The sequence below is a fragment of the Rhopalosiphum maidis genome, chromosome 2 (genome assembly GCF_003676215.2).
Source record: "Rhopalosiphum maidis isolate BTI-1 chromosome 2, ASM367621v3, whole genome shotgun sequence".
NCBI classification, from domain to species: Eukaryota; Metazoa; Arthropoda; class Insecta; order Hemiptera; family Aphididae; genus Rhopalosiphum; species Rhopalosiphum maidis.
This window is the reverse complement of record NC_040878.1, coordinates 78,051,175-78,068,948: the sequence shown is the minus strand read 5'-3', so window position 1 is coordinate 78,068,948 and position 17,774 is coordinate 78,051,175. Positions and strand designations below refer to the sequence as shown.

The window sequence follows — 17,774 nt, the reverse complement described above, 5'->3', positions numbered from 1 at the left end:
TATTATTATTATAACACTATTAACAGATGCCAATTGTACGCATATTAGCAGGGGTTAAAGTGGGGAAGGAGGAGCGATGCAAAGGAATGAAACAGTGTGCAAGTCTCCTAAATTCTGAACACTGTCGAAAAACGTGACGGATTTCATCAAAATTTTAACTTCAAACGCTCATAAAAACAATGTATCACTGTATTTTCAATAGGTATAAGATGTTGAGCAGAGCTATACATTTATTGGTTATACAATAATATTATTGTGTTACTGTGTGCGTGTAGTATCTATTAAAAAAATAAAAATGTGACCATTTAACTTATATTCCAATACTATGATTTCCTCAAATTATTAATGTTTAATCAAATTGTATGCATATAGAAGTACTGCATGTGGAAGTAATAACGATAAAATAACCGCTTGTTTATATATTTATATTTATCATTTTTCATAATATAGATATATATTTTATTATAAAAGTAAAGTATCTAGTCTTCATGTAAATAAATGTATCAACATATCAATATATATTTTGTTTAACAAAAATCTGATTTGATATTTTCTTATCGATAATAACAAAGTTTATAATAACATTTTATAACATCGTACTGAGGTAAAATAGAAAAATATGCTTTGGTATATTGGCAATTAATAACACATTATTAATTATCATTTATTATTATTATTATTGTATCGATCTGCAGGAGTTGTGTGCTTTCCGTTGTCACACGTTTTGTAGTTAGCAAGAAATTCCTCACCGTTTGGCTGAATCTTTAGTGGATCGTCTTCGTCTAGTTCCGCCTCCATATTTTCGACATCATCCTATACAGAATATGACACCATTAAATATTATAAAATGCCTATTATCATAGCCAAAAATTTGTTATTATCTTATTAGCTATATTATAATGTAATACATAAATTAAGTAATAGGATATTGTATCCTGTACAAGGTCTGTATCTAAAATATTAAAATATATGAAAAAAAAAGTTAGTATGTATTTTCAAACTAAATATAATTTGTATATTTTTTGTAGGTATTAAAAGTTATTTGAAATTATTATCCTGATAAAAATTGTAAATTAACGAAATATACTTAAATTCTATTTTCAAAATTTTCTTTACTATAATCTCGTAAAGCTCATGTACAGAGTGATTCTTTTATCGAACAACAATCATTATTTCAAAATGTATTAATAATTTTAAAAATATTTTTTACATAATTTCCAGTCAAAATTAAACATTTAGATTGTTTTTTATATTTTTTTAAATATTTTTATCGTTATAGTGTTTTTAAGTTATTTAATTTTTTGAACGAAAATATATAATTTCAATTTTATATAAGCAAAATATTTCGATACATAAAAACCGAAATTTAGACAAGTGGTTTTTGGGTTATAAGTATTAAAAGTTTAGGTGAATTAAATTCACAAACTCATAAACTGTACGTTGGATTTCGATTTTTATGTCTCATAATACTCCGAAAAATATTTTGCTCTAACATATAACATGTATGCTATTATCATTCTAAAAAGTAAAAACTGAAACAATTACAACGTTAACAATATTAAAAATATATATATATATTTTTAAAAATGTACTTTTATTCGATTGGAAATTATGTAAAAAAAATATTTTCAAAAACATTAGTAGATTTAAAAATAATGGATGCGGTTTTATAAAAGAATCACTCAGTATATTCAAGCATGGATCTTACTTTAATTGGAATATACTTTTATTCTGACCGTCAATTGAGTATGTTTAGGCCTTTAGGGAATATTTTTTTCGTAACCCTTCCTTTCATACCTTATCATGGAAATTCTAAATCCACCCACAATACCTATATTATATTATTATAATAACATTTATAAGTACTATATCATCTTCGCCAGAACTGTTGCTGTCATCTTTATCGTCGCCGCTATCATCGTTGAAATAATCGTAGTCATCATCCGACGATGACTGATCGAAAGCCGGATGCTCATTTTGTATCAAAATATTTCTTACGTCCACTAACCGCTCGACTGCCGAAGGATACGCGTTGAGGTTGCTCTCGATCGTTTTCTCGACGATTCCGGTCATCCCTTCTTCTTTAGCTATGGCAATCATCTCTGGGTTTTTGAACAAATTGTACAAGATACCAGATATGCACGGCATAATCTATACACCAACAATAAACGCTTACAATATTTGATTAAGTAGCTACAATTGAACATGTGTGTGGAGTTAGCCTCCTCCGTTAATTCTGGCAATAGCTTAAAATCTATGAACTTAGAAATTCAAAGAGCCATCTTAAGCTTTTCAACTTAAAATTTATCTGGTGTAATTTATAAATCAGGGTGGGAGGGGGGTACGTCACACACAACAAGTCAACAAATGAACAACCTATACTACAATTATGAACACACGGCGTTTTGGATAGGCTATTTAGGTACATAAGTGTTGTAGTCTGGTTTGTTTTATCTCATACAACACTCAATTATCAAATAGGTAGTTGAAATTTAAACGGTAAAAAAATTATTTCTTAACGTTTTTAAAAACATGTTTTAAGGGCTAATTTGATAATATTTTATTATTAATTAATAACTATTATGGACACAATAATTACAAATACAAAAGAAAAAAATTAAGGTCCCACTTTAAAGTGAATGTGATTCACTCATAGATCTCCTCAAATACGTTTTTATACTGGTCAAAAGTGTATACTTGGCAAATGTGTAATGACTCTTTGTAGTTGCATGCACTTATATACTAATATTAATAATTATATAGGTTCTTGCATGAGTCGTGTTGTGTCTATTTTTTTTACTTACGTCCACGTCCAACGTGGTCATGAAAACGCTCAAGCTCTTGAGTAAGTTTCGGGCACGTGAGCCACAAGCCCGGACGGCCGACTGACACTGGCAGAGGCTCATATATAGCGCTAGACTATATTCTAGATCGTACATCTCGTATTTGTTCCGATCGCCGGTGAATTCGCTTTTCCGAACGAGCTGGTCAGCTAGCCAAGTGGTCAAACCGTTTCCGATCATCCGTTTTCGCGCTCGTGATCTTAAACATCATAAGATCATTACATAATATTGTGCAATAAAAATATTACAATACACGCGTATTATATAGTACTTAGAGACGTTATTAGGAAAAGGAACGAATTATTACATTTCATAAACATCTTACCATGAGTTCTTTTAATATACAAATAAAATATAATATATATTAGTTACAATTTAATTTGGGTATTTGTCAATTCTAGGGTTCGATACAAATTTGTTTTGTAACGAATTCCAAATTAAAATTAATCATATAATTTATATTTTTTTTTCCTATAAATTCACATTGTAATAACGAATGGAATTATTTTTGTATTTTACATTTAACTATTTGTTTTTATATTTATTTTAATTAACTTGTTGTATGAAATTTTTTTTTTTTTAATTTAATGTGTTATTGCAGCCACTTGTAGTATATTTTGTATGTGCAATGCTGCATTTTGCTATTATCTGCAAGTCTTTATAGCTATATATATATTCTAGTATAATTATCTATTATCTATTACACGTCTTGGGCCTTTGATCAATATTTTACGTATAACACATGACATTTCCGGAAACATTTGATCATCAGTATCCTAGTATACCGATCGACGCGAATAAACGCTGTACGTTGGCACGTTTGACGTCGGAGGCATACGATGGGCGCTGCATATAACTTCCAGCTGACTACATGCGTGCGGGCCGGAGCCAGATGCATTATGTGGAGCGCGTGTCTGACCGACGGCATTGGAACGGTTGCAATAAGTTACAACATAAGCAAACTTACCTATAAAAATCAATCTAGACTTGGTGACCATATATGTGAATTGGATAATAATGATAAATGAATATTGTACCTAAACGCTTGTTATGCACGTAAAATTATCAAATGTCGTGGTAAACTTGAACGGCACATATATTAGATTTCTAATGCAAAACATGAAGTTATAAATCATAGCTAGTCGAGGAAGCACCAGTAGAATAAAAAAGGAAAAACCACGAGGAATAACAACCGCCGCCGTCAACGACGATTGACACCGCTAAATGTCTCTGCGCGGCGTTGGACTTCCCCCTGCGCCATCGGAGTTTTCCCTTACAACGTTAAATAGTTTTCCTAAACTCTGCCAGGCGTCGCCGCGTTACCGACGTGAGAAACGAGACTGCGTCTATGAAGTATGTGGGTACGTAGCGCAAAACCAGCCAGTTATGCGTGGTCTCAGAAGGACTAACATTTACTACCTACCAGTGGAAAATTAATAAATTCAATCAAACAAACTGCAACCCATTCAAAATTGAAGAGTTCACGCCGGAAAAAATATACCTAGTATAATGTTTATTATTTACGTGGTATAAAAAAAATTCAACATTGTGGGCATTTTAAAAAATTTTAAATTTAATTAAAAAAAAAAAAAATTAACGCCATAATATTTTATTGTTTATTTAAACTTGTATTATTACATTATTTCCCTATATATGGGGTTTTAATGACACGTTGTAAGTATTTAATTTCATGTGCTTTAAATTTTTAAGAATATATTTTAAAGTTAACGCATGATTACGTTTTTAAGAGGTGAAAAATGTCAATTATAAAAAAGAGTGCGAGATTGTATTATCTTTTTCCACTTTGGCCTTGAACCGCTATTTAAGCAATGACTATTTTTTATGATGTTATTTGTAAATTGATTATCAGTAAATGCTTATTGTCCCGATTTATCATCTAAAATTTAATTGTATTACACTTGTAATAATTTATTATTTTATTATATGGATTATTGCCAATAGCCTTATATTTAAGTAGTAAGTATAATAACTTGACGGCTAAGTCTTAACCTATTGTTTATGAAATCATATGATCGTAAGATAGATTATTTAATGAATTCTGTCCAATCAAATCACGTGATTATTCTAAATATCTTAAAGATTCCTATACTTGATAATGATTCTTTTTTTAAATTTGATTTTAACTAAATTATATTATTAATAGTTTGAATTATAGTACTTATATAGTAGTTTAACGTTTAGTAATAATTTGAAGAGAAAACTTTTTTGTGTTATATGCTCTTCTAATACATATTTTTTTAAATCAAATAAATCAACTTGTGCTACTCTCTTTCACTACATATTGCTAATGTCAATTAAATAGTATACGGTATATAACTTTTGCTCTCATTTAAAACGTAATAATAATAATAAATAAATAAACGAAAACATCATCATATTTAAATATAATATGTGACTTACCCCGTACTAAGCTTCTGTAACGTTCCCAACAGCATGTTGCTCGTGATTGTGTCCCAAAAATGTTGCGATGATATGAGTTGCGTTATGATTAGACGCAGTAAAAACGGAGATCCCGTCAAATACCTGCGGCCCCTGTTGAATGACGCTAGGGCGTTCAGCAGTCTAGATATCATTTGTTGTAGAGGATGTGGCCCGTTTGTCATCAACAGCCATTTCATAAGTCCTTGTTCGGCTTTAGATTTGCACAAGTCCAATAGATCGTATTTTTTTATCATCGATACTGTATCGGCTCTGTTTTCAGATTTTGTCAGCCTCTTCCAAAAATATGATACAGACGAATTGAATATTACCATATTATATTAAATATTATAATATGATGGCTCTGTACTTACCCAACGCAAGGCTTGTAGGATAAGTAATTTGTTTTTGGTACTGTTACCTTCTCGGAGTTCATGTTTGATTTTAAAAATAGCCAAATCGAATTGGTCGTCAACAGTTTCTAAATTTTGCTAAGATATATTATATTACCAAAAAAATATTGAAAAAATAAGATGATACAATTAATGTAATGGTGAATGGTGGGAAACTATTTAAAATTGTATTATTTACATAATAAAACTAAAAATCACACTAACTTTATTATCATCGATGTTTTCCACTACAGCATTACAATTTTTTAAAATAATTTCCAAATTAATCGATTGTCCACGAATCGAATTTTCCAAAGCGTTCAAAAGTTCGGCGGCCAACGCTAATATAATAATAACAATATATATTACACACAGTTTTTAAACTTTCGTCAATAAAGCATATAAAAACGTATATAGTTGAATTTGAACAGACCATTCAGCGGTTTATATTCCTTATACAGCGTTTTAAATTTTTTTTTCGTCAATTTTCGTTTTCCTGCATCTTTGATGGGCACTAATATCACCGACGTATTAATAGAGATATCCAAAATAAAGTCCTCCAATCTTTTGTGTAGTGAATCACTCCATCGATTTTCCTTGAAACGAATATGTATTTAAAAACCAATCAATTTGCTTATGTTTTCGAAACACGTTGCACTGTTGCAGTGACACAGTACATAATATCATGTTATGCTCAGAGACCAAGGGTCGAGATGTTAAAACATCTAAATTAATTAATCATGGTTTTTAAAGAAAATAATGTTTAATACATGACTTATAATATAATGTAAAATAAACAGTTGTTTAAAATTAATAAAAAATATAGCTGTTGAGCTTTTTAGTAGTACCTACTAGTATCTAGTTATTTTAAGTTTTTAATTAATTTGTTTGCAATAATTTGCATACAATTAACATTTACTAATAATTAAAAATTACACAGAAGCGACGTATAATTATTAATGAGATTTATAATATTTATTGATATTTATTGCAAACTAATAATGCTTTTATTAATTGTATAAATTTATATTAATTAAACTATTATATAATCAAGATATGTCTGTAAAAATCTCAACCTCACCTACAAAATTCACCAATACTTATAAATTATTATTGAATATTTACAATGTTTCAAACATCTATTTCAAATCTTTACTATAGTTATAGACGTTATAGTAGTTATATATAACTGCTATATTATATTTAATTGTACTATTTATACTCCTTTAATTTTATATATTATATTAAAAATGACCCTTTTTCCTGTTACTTATATTCATACCATTATTTTGATTTTGCTTTTAATCCGATAAAATTATATTTTTTACACATTTAAAACAGTTTAAAAGAAGAGTTGGAAAGTAACACGTAGGTATTAAACAAAAACATGTTTTAATAAACTGTGGTTATACTGTAGTGAGTCAAAAATATAATGAATAATTTTGTAACTGTACTTTGAATAAATTTTTAAACGATGGGTGTTGCATTGGTTCAAACACGTATGGCAGTGCAAAGTACGGTAAAAATTCATTTTCGGTACTGAATTCAGCACCTCTCTGGAGCAAGAAAGTGCGAAAAGCGGCCATCGAACTTTCGTCATTTTCGTCATTTTCATCACATTTATCGTTACTACAGTTTTCCGATTTGTTGACACGTTTTTTACATTCCAATATGGTGTAGTATACGTGAAGGTAAAACGTCAGTTTTCGGTATTCGTCAATCTGTTTTATTTCGTCGGATAAATCGCTCCACGTCTGAAAATATTATATGTGAAAAATATTGCTACCAATTAAAAATTTAAATTTAAGTAAAATAACTTTTGTTTTTAATGTAATTTCTTATCAATTAACTAAACGATTTAATAGTTGTTCCATTGCTATGCAGTTACTAAGTAATTAATTAATTTTTTAATCATGTTAAGTTAATTTTCTCCAACACGTAATATGCTACATAAGTATTTGAAATATATTTTGGTTCGTACTAATTATTGAAAAAATTAACTTAAATAATTAATGACATAATGTAGTATAGAGCTTATCGTTGAATAATTGTCGAAATTCGTTAAGTCTAACTTTAAAGAGGCACAAAAAATTATTGTGAATTTACGCTTAATATTACTCTTATGTATTGATTTTTCTATTTATTGAACATGTATATTATATTTGTATCAAATTTATTTATTAAACTATAACAAGGATTGGAAATATTAAAAAATAATAATAATTAATTGTTAGTTAAAAGTTCATTAATTTTTCTATTTGATTTGTAGCTTTTAATTATAAACTTAACTAAGAAATTTGTATGATCTTCATTTAACAATTAAAACTTTAAAACAATTAGTCAACTTCCTCAGCCTTGCATTTTATTTAATTATATATTTGTATTGCATACTTTAGAATATTTGTACAACAACGCGAAATTAATATTTTACTATTTTAAATTGCATATAAATTTAATTCCTAGGTACCTAATGATAATAATTGTTACCTTCATAAATGTTAACCTAGATGCAGATTTAAAAGATTGTATAATGGACGCAGCGCGATCTTTGGACAGGTGGACCACATTATTGTTACAAGCCTCGGTGGATTCTGTGGGAATAGTCGGTGCTGGCATATTCAATTTGTAACATTCTTCAATGAAACAAGTCGAAGTTTTCGTCATATTATTGGACAATAAAAACTGGCAAACCATCAAAGAACTTGGTAAATATAGGTATAATGACAATATTGTTTAATATTTAATATAATAGTGTTAAAGTACTATATATATATATATGATCTTTAGTTTATTTTGCTAGCTATGTTAAGTACTTATAATAAATATATTATATTATTAATTTTTAACTTCAAGCTAAGCATGATATTAACAAAATTTAAAATAATATTCCAATACCAACTTTTAAAATTGATGACACACAAAGCTGTTGCTTAAACTTTTGTAATAACTTATACTAGCTCATTTGTGATCCCATTTGATCTCAATATAGTTTGATGATAATCTACACGATAACCGGGTAATTTACTTGGATAATAGACGTTTATGTATTATACACCACTTTTAATTAAAAGCTTTATATCTTCTTTTATTCAATATTAATATCAATATGTAAATTAGGTACTGATAAAACATATTCATAAATTTCTAACTTATATTTATTTTAAGTTAAACATTAATTATATTCTTAGTTTTAATGAAATTTTTATTTTCAAATATAATATGTATATATACTATATATTTATTCTAAATAAATAAATAAATATTGTTATTAAAAATCAATATTTCGTATATCTACTTACTTTATAATGTATTGAATTTAAAATTACATAATTTCCACCGTTACAGACAATGTGATTAGAAAGAAGTAGCGAAAAAAATATTTTTAGTGTGATTTAATATTATAAAAATGATCGGGAAGGTATATTATATAGTGAGTATCGAGTGTTTGTCATCATTGATTATAGGTCACTGTACATTTTATTAGTGTAATTGTTTAGGTTTATTTCTATTATTGTATTAAGTATAACTGTACTTATAAGATTTATTAGTTTTATGGTAGTACACTAGTACCAAACTAGACCAGAAATAATGTTATCGATGAAATCTTAAGAAATAAAATACAACTTTTAACTATGAATAGATATTTTTTGTTATTCAATATTTGCTTTTGATTTTTTTACTGCACATATATTTCAAGTGTATAGTTTTAAATTTTTAGTGCCTAAAAATGCATCTTTCAGAATTTTTTAGTGCGCCTAATATACGCATACTTATTAATGTTGTTATTTTATATTATAAAATATAATAATAATAATATATTTATTATTATTTTATTAACTTACAAGTCAATATCAAAATAGCACATAACGATGTAAACTGAGTATAAGTTTTGGCTACACACACACATATATATATATAAAGCTTAAAATGTATCAAAACATTGCGCGAAAATCGATTTCAGCACCGTCATTAATGAATCTATTGCTCTTTGATGTGTTTTCTCGATAATAATAATAACTATTTAACTATCTGTAGTATACACTATACACTATACATAGTAAATATGCTGTCGTGATTTTATATGTTCCACCGTGCGCAAATTTCAATTACTCATCTCATTCACCAATTATTATTATAATATTATCATTATCTACACGTACACAGGACATATAGGTACATGTGCAATTGAATGATAAATATGCATATTAAAAATAATAACTACGAAAATGTGATATCTTAATATAATATGTAAGTACGTACTTCATAAATATATTGCAATGTTTTCGCTTCGCTAGTCGAGTATTTTTTCAACCTATCCATTCTCGCGGGTATTAGATACGTGTACAGGTAGAGGTATATATCGGAACCCGATTGAGATAACTATTACTTAACACGTATTAATGCGCACTAACTTGGTATTAAGTTATTTCAAAATATTATACATTCGCATTCATATATAAGCGTGTTACCTTAGCGTGTTGGTCGGTTAAATCGATATTGTCGCCAATGGCGCTCGTGTATACACAATAGCTAGGCACCACCTATCCATATTAATGCCATTATTTTATCGCGAAACACTCGATATTTCTTAACCCATATAATCCATGGCGGGCCGTGAGGGGAAGTTGAATTAAGACTTACGGATGTCCACTAAGCGCTAAGAAATGTCGGTAGGGGTACTAAATTGCTAAAATTTTACCCGCAAAAAACGCAACATAATTTCGCACAAAAAAGTTTATTTACGATGAAAATTTGGTTAAGATGATTATATAGCAATAATAATTTATTAAAAGATTACAATTCAAAATCAGAAATAGGTTTTTTACTCAAAAATGCAGTCAATGATGCCTTTTCGTTTAATGATAAAATACAAATACTGTTATGGTTTTTAGCATATTAAAATTAAATTAATTCTAAAAAAAATCAATGTAATTAAATTACAAAAAAATCTTTACTTAAACCAAATAAAGAAGATATTTTGGAATATGCAACATCATTTTTATTTTTTTCGATATTAGAACTACAAGAAAATTTATTCAAATCTGAAAACATACAAAAATAATGGATTTTGAAACAATAAGAACTTTTTCAGTGATCTCAAAAAATTAAAAACGATGTTGCACAGCCAATGTTTTTCTTTTTATAGTGTAAAAATTGGGTTGTTTAACTTTGACTACAGCCTTATAGAAGCTAGTGATTCTTACTCGTACGATTTTTACGATGTTGTACGTTTGTAAGACGGAGATAACATATGCATGTAGTGAGTTCCTTTTAACGGTGTTTAATATAGTAATGTGAGCTATCAACCAATTTATTCAGGCTTCTTTAAAAAATCTTTAAATTAGATATTATATTTAATAACTGTTATTTAATTTTATACATAAGTGTTTATTTTTTTGGTATATTCTTCCTAGTAAAACAAATATATATTATATACTATTAATGAATTATAATATATATTATAAATATAAATACTAATATGGTAATACAATATATTAGATAACAGTAAAAAGTATAATGAAAAACACATTATATATGCATATAGATTGTAAAGGATACAATGTATATATATTATTTTAAAATATTTCTTTTGTTTTTATAGCGAAAGTATCTACTTTTTGAAACTTACTAATTTAAGTTATTTGTAATTTTTTATATCTCGTTAAATATTTAATAAAATAAATAATTAAGTAAACTGCGATTATTATTGCACCTTGTCCTTATGCCTTAACCAATTTTTGATTCGCTGTATGCTTGAAAAATTGCGTTCTCATGTTCCACAGCTTATATTAATTACAAAGTCCGTTAAAAAGGAATTCAATTTTATATTTTAATTTTACTCGTTACATTCAACATATACACTTAAAACATACAATAATATATTAAAATAATGATTTATAACGTATAACAATTACAATAATATATAGTCAAATTTTACAACATAACACAACAATACACATAATATTATATTATTATATATCGTTGCAATGATCACCAGTATGAGTGGTAACGCGTATACATAAAAAATTGTGATTTGTGGACGCAAAAATATACAAATTTCTATTGGTTATAAGTATAGGTAATATTATATTATATAATAATGAGCACAAAAAATACCCTTGACGGATATTAAAATATAAAGTGTTGTCATGATCGACAAATAAAAACTATATGGCAGGTAAGAGTCAGATTTGTTTATCTCCTCGAAGCAATAGGTGATGTCATGGTTAAACGCTATTGGGTCTCCTTAGTTTTCGGTCATCTTCCCACTTTTTGACTCTTCTCAGCGGATAGCATATGACCGCCGATGCGGTCAATATTATTCCGGATAAATAGAACGACATGTCATAGGTTCCAGTCCAGTCTTTGAATAGCCCTGCGCGTATATATAAAAAAAAAATAAATTAAGATTTGACACTCGGGATGACAAAATCAATTGCAATGCAGCGTAAGTATAATCTCCCAGTGGCGCCTAGATGGGCTAACCAATAATAACAGTAGACAAGGATGGGCAAGTCAATCAATTTCGTAATTTGTTGAATCGAGTTAATGAAGATGAAAGATGTGAGTTAATTTTAAAATTAACTTGACTTTTATTTCATTATAAGTAGTAAAAGTTATAAATTAAATAAGTTAAATAATCAGTTATTTTTTTTATTCGGAAATCAAACAATTTAATAAACTATAAAAATAATATGTACATATAAAAGTGATTGATAGAAAGCAAGACCATCAAATGATAGAATCCTACTAATTGAAGTTATAAAATATTTTTTATCATTGAGGTTAATTTCTAAGAGATCGCGGTATTAATGTATTTTTAAACATTGAGATAGTAAATTATCTGATAACCCATATCTAATAATGTTATTGTTAAGGTATTTAAAATTAATATGTTAGATTGTAATTTTTTATGAACATTCATATTTAATGTAGTATATTTGTATATGTTATTTTATTACCTATTGATATTTATACAAAAAAAAATTACATATTTCAAATCCATAATGTTTATATTAGCATAAAAATGAACTTGACGTGACTCTAAAATTAAATAACTTATTAGTATTAACTTAATATCATGGAAAAAAATTAATTAGTTATTGAATTAGAAGATACATTTAAAAAAAAGTAACTTGTTGAATATATACTCGTTTTTCTACAACTTAGTAACTTAATTTTTAAAGTTCTAACCCGTTAAATTTCAGCTCTGCTAATCGGGGTGCAGTGTGATATGTTTTTAGTAGGTATTGATATCATACCTCGATATTGAATAATAAACGATATCGATACCAAATGCTATATTATCATAATATTGAAAATAAATTTATTGACGAATTTTTTCACACTCATAGTAAATAGTTAGTTATGTTTTAATATGTTTATTATTTTATATAATCTATAGGTACTTTTACTTAAAATAAAAAAGTACATATGTAGAAATAGGATAATTAAAACAATATATAAATTGCATTAAATTATAATTAAAATATAAATAAACAGAAAATAGATATATTTAAGATATATTTATAGATATATCTAAGATATATTTATACCTATATCGGAAAATATATTCGATTTGAACGTAAGATATCAATAAACCATCATATTATACAACTGCATGGGCTCTCTAGAAAAGATGGTTTATTGTATCATGGAGAAGCTTATATAAATTATAATACTTAATTTCTTGGGATACGGATTTAATGATAAATTTAAATACAATCGATTATTATTTTTCCATAAGTCCAAGTTCAACGGAGAAAAAAAATACAAGTTATTAATAACTTCGAGGTACCGAAAACCAATTAAATGTCGTTTGAAGGAGATTATATTATAATTTGACTATAACTAATATTATAATGATAATTACAATATATTATCAACGTTCAATTCGTTACCAGTTTAATCTATTTGTTTTAATTTTATAATGGTCAATAGATGACTTAGTTGATACTTGCTACCTATTGATGATCATTTTTATGAAAAATCGGATATTTGATATGTTTATTTTCATTAACACATGAATATTAGATATAATAGAGATTATGAACAATTAAAATTAAATACTTGGAAAGAGGATAATAAATAAGAAACGAAATTTGCATATTTGTTGCACAAAAATTATGTATAGCTAACACTATTGGTTTAGGACGTCTAGGTTAATAAACATATTTGATATTTTATTTTATGTATAGCATATTGACTATATTACATATTATATATATAGGTACTTGGTATACGAACCGATCGACAAAAGTCGATTGTCTATTTAGAGTGTAGATACTGGGTTGTAATCATATTTTATTTGATTTAAACATATTAGAGTACATTTTATGTGAATTAAACCTAACTTAACCTGACTTAAAAAGGTGGATGGGTATTTATTATATTGTCAACCTTATGAATTATCAAAATGCATTATCTGCCCACCAATAAGCATAGCATATTTATTATAAAGTTTGATAATAATTATTTTTGAACTTACCCAATAACGGAGATCCGACAGCTGCTGCTACTCCTTGAAACATCAACAGGACGCCAAAAGCATTTGTAAGTAATTCAAGACCGGTCAATTCAACTATCATGGTCGATCTCAAAGACGCGAAGCAAGCTGAAATTTTTTGTTTTTTATTTTCACATTCGTTTTACTTAATTATCAAAGACATATAATCATTATAATTCAAATAGTTGTAAGGATTTTTAGCGCACTATATATTTTGTTTTCTCCTTAAACTCAAAAGTAACAGAAAATTTGCGTTCAACAAAACGAAATCTTGTGTGTTAGCTTAAGTATTAGATTTAATTTACCAATCACCAAACTTAAAGTTAAGAACAGTATCTGAGTTTATAGAACAAACTTTATACATTATATTTTAATATTTAAGTGAAATATGAGCATTTTAAAATTCTAATAACTTTTATATTCACAATTTGCGCATGCAAATTTAAATATAATATAAATACTAACGTACAAAAATTCAGAATGACCCAAACACGATAGGTATATTGGTATATTATAATTGAATCAATTGAAATGTTTGACATGTATTGACTATTGAACCAACATAATAAGTTTGCGAATATAGTATAGTACCTAGGTATTTTTATGTTTGACATAGTATCTAATAAGTGCCTGCATTAATGAAATTTAATACTTCGTTAAAATTGTAAGCTATTTTGTAGTTAGAAATTCATAAAAACTTTTTTATAACTAAATTTTTCAAAATTTAATAAAAAATTCCTTATAAGTAGTTCATACTTAAATCGTAAAATCTAAAACATGTATAAAGGCAATTATTTTTTTTATTGATATTATAAGCTGACAGACCGTTTTTGCTCAGAATCATTTTTCGTATACAATTTAATTTTATTGATATATCCTTGAATTCAAATTTAACATATCCATAAGAGAGACCCACATCTTAATCTTTAAACATGATATAGTCTCGTTTATTTTTCTTCCTACATAGAAAATATCAATGGTAATACTCGTTTAATTTAAATCAGTAATAATAATTATCTATAAATGATAAATAATTTAAATAATCATGCAAATAATTTATTTAGATAGTTATATGTTCCATCGTAAATGGTAGTGAGATACTAATTTTATAGTTAATCTCGATAAGGTATACGAGTAAATGCGATAAATTTTATCTATTTATAAGGTATCCAAATAAATTTAGCTATTGCATAACAACTAGGTGTGTAAGTGATGAGGTCGATGTGGTAAAACTGTGGTGCTCACCCATAGAAAATCCGAACAGCGACGCGTACAAATAGTATGAGAACACCGAGTACGGAAGAAACGGCAGCAAGATGGTGTATAGGCCTCCAAACGTGAGAGACACGTTATTCACCAAGATCGGATCGATGGATTCGTAACTAGATATCCAACCACAAATCACTCTCCCGAACGTGTTTGTCAGACCGGTCGTAGACACCAGCCACACAGCTATGTTTTTGTCCATGCCCATACTGATGGCTTTTTCTACAGATGAAAATCGATTAATAATTAATACATAAAATATATTTAAAATTGGTCTCCACTGATAGCTGAGGTTGAGAGATGCATAGTCGTAAATTATAGATACCGGCTACATTTACTGCAAGAGTAACTTAATCTAATCCTTACTTACTGGACGTTTGAAAATTATGAACATAGTTATACTACTTGTCTTATGATATTTTTAAAGTTTTATATAAATATAAATTAATATAATTTAATACAGTAAAATCCCGTTACAACAAACTCCAGAGGACCGAATTTTTTTTCGTTATAACGAAAATTCGAATAAGCTCTTTATACGCCTTGTTTTTCGGCAGAGGACTTCTATGACTTTCGTTTTAACGGGATTTTTCGTTGTATTGGTATTCGTTGTAACGGGAATTTACTGTATTATGAATTCGACGTAAAACATAATATAATACACGGAACGATTACAGATCTCTATGTATGTTTACGTGTGACAGACGCTAATGAGTGTCCGGAATAATAAGACATAAAACTTTATTCACAGCACATCTGCTAATATACACTATACATATTTTAGATGGAAAATGTATACATTAGGTTATTTTTTCGTATAATTACATAGTACCTACTATATATTCGTAATATGGTGCATGTAGATAGTAAATATGAATTAATTTTGCTTAAATTAAAAAAAAATAATAGGTGTATATGTTATATATTTATATATATATATATATATATTTTTTGCTAAATCCCGTTTTATAAGCAATCGTTGTTTTTTTGGAAATTCCACTGTGCATCTAATGAATTTGTTTTTGTCCACTACCCCACAAGTCTTATAGGTATGCAAGTTTTCGATATAAAATACAACAACATTACGCGTAATTACCGCTAATGTACATGAACGGAACAAAAAATCCCAACAGCGTCAAAAAACCACTGCACGTCAGCACGAAGAAGGATGGAGAGGAGAGAATGGAAAAATCCAACATCGTCGTGAGTGTGTGCATAGCTGACTTGTAATACTTCTTCATGTTTCTCCGGAACGAATTGTTCTTCGAACAAGGCTCTTCGTTATCCCCCTCTTCGCCGTCGTTCCAGGCCGGTATTCTCGTCACCGACATTGCGTAGTTCAACGAGCTCACCTAAAACAACGCCTGCAAGAAATAAATAAGTCTACCCTACGGCGCGGGCGTTGCGTGTAATTGTGTAATATTTATTTTACAGCCACTATCGGCAATATCTATATAATAAAATTTATTATTATAGTCGACCGATAGATATGATTTTCGATTGACGCAATTCGCGAGGTTCCTACGCTATAATATTTCATTATACATATATCATACCCCTCAGACGCTGAGATTAAGAAAGTGACGGAAAATCACTCGGCACCTCTAGTAAAAACATACCTGTGACGAATACTGTGGTAGTCTGGACAGACTTCCGCCGAAAAATCGGTCGTCCCTGTCCATCAAGTGCGCCGATACGGACGGCCTCCTCAGACTGACAGCAGATAATTTCTTTTCCGGTAAGTCGGGTGACAATCGATCCTTCAGGTACTGATTGTGCGTGTTGAGTGAATGACACGATATGCTAATGGGCCGAGGTTCAGGTGTCTGGCGACCCGACAAGTGGTTGTAAATTTCTTCTGCCGTCGGAGCTCCGATTTTGACGGCGTTGTGTTTACTATCCAACGACATCTTTCTTTCGGCAATACCGTTTTTCGTCAACAGCGGCTCATCTTCGGGTATTTTTGGTTCCATTACAACCGGATTAATAGTAGGTACTTCGACTATGGTTGGCTTCAATGGTCGGAAAAGTATACCTGCGGCAGCGCAACTCAATGCAAGCCCTAAAAAGTAAAAATGAAAACGATACTGAGATTTTCTTATTATTATTATCCACGGAATCTTGTATTTTTTTATCTCCTATATTATATAAAAACCTTATAATACGTTTAATAAGTTATAAAAATAATGAATTTTTTATTATGGGTCATGATTTAAGATAGGATTTTTATTCGGAGGCGCTGACTGGTTTAGGACATGGCATGTTTGAATAAATAAATTTTCGATTCGCTTCTATAATAACACTTGATGATATTTCATAGATCGTGAA

At 28.4% G+C, this 17,774-nt stretch overlaps 2 protein-coding genes across 4 annotated transcripts in view; both read right to left on the bottom strand.

The window, feature by feature from the left end:
- Window positions 1-491: 491 nt before the first annotated feature.
- On the bottom strand, window positions 492-10,084 carry LOC113553750 (lisH domain-containing protein ARMC9-like). The gene is made up of 10 exons (XM_026957252.1): window positions 9,935-10,084; window positions 8,162-8,356; window positions 7,129-7,428; window positions 6,108-6,270; window positions 5,900-6,015; window positions 5,657-5,773; window positions 5,265-5,578; window positions 2,805-3,042; window positions 1,867-2,151; window positions 492-813 (listed from the first exon to the last, which is right to left on the bottom strand). Exons 1-10 carry the CDS (start codon window positions 9,992-9,994, stop codon window positions 661-663), a joined length of 1,941 nt encoding a protein of 646 aa, XP_026813053.1. The 5' UTR covers window positions 9,995-10,084; the 3' UTR covers window positions 492-660.
- Window positions 10,085-11,479: 1,395 nt separating this feature from the next.
- The window catches only part of LOC113551751 (monocarboxylate transporter 7-like), a 33,209-nt gene continuing 26,914 nt past the window's right edge, over window positions 11,480-17,774 (bottom strand). For all 3 annotated transcript variants that reach the window (XM_026954202.1, XM_026954199.1, XM_026954200.1), the window contains 5 exons: window positions 17,066-17,508; window positions 16,543-16,798; window positions 15,426-15,668; window positions 14,163-14,288; window positions 11,480-12,050 (listed from right to left, as the gene is read on the bottom strand). In XM_026954202.1, coding sequence (XP_026810003.1) covers window positions 11,902-12,050; window positions 14,163-14,288; window positions 15,426-15,668; window positions 16,543-16,798; window positions 17,066-17,508 — 1,217 coding nt within the window. In that variant the 3' untranslated portion in view covers window positions 11,480-11,901. The remainder of the gene's footprint in view (window positions 12,051-14,162; window positions 14,289-15,425; window positions 15,669-16,542; window positions 16,799-17,065; window positions 17,509-17,774) is intronic.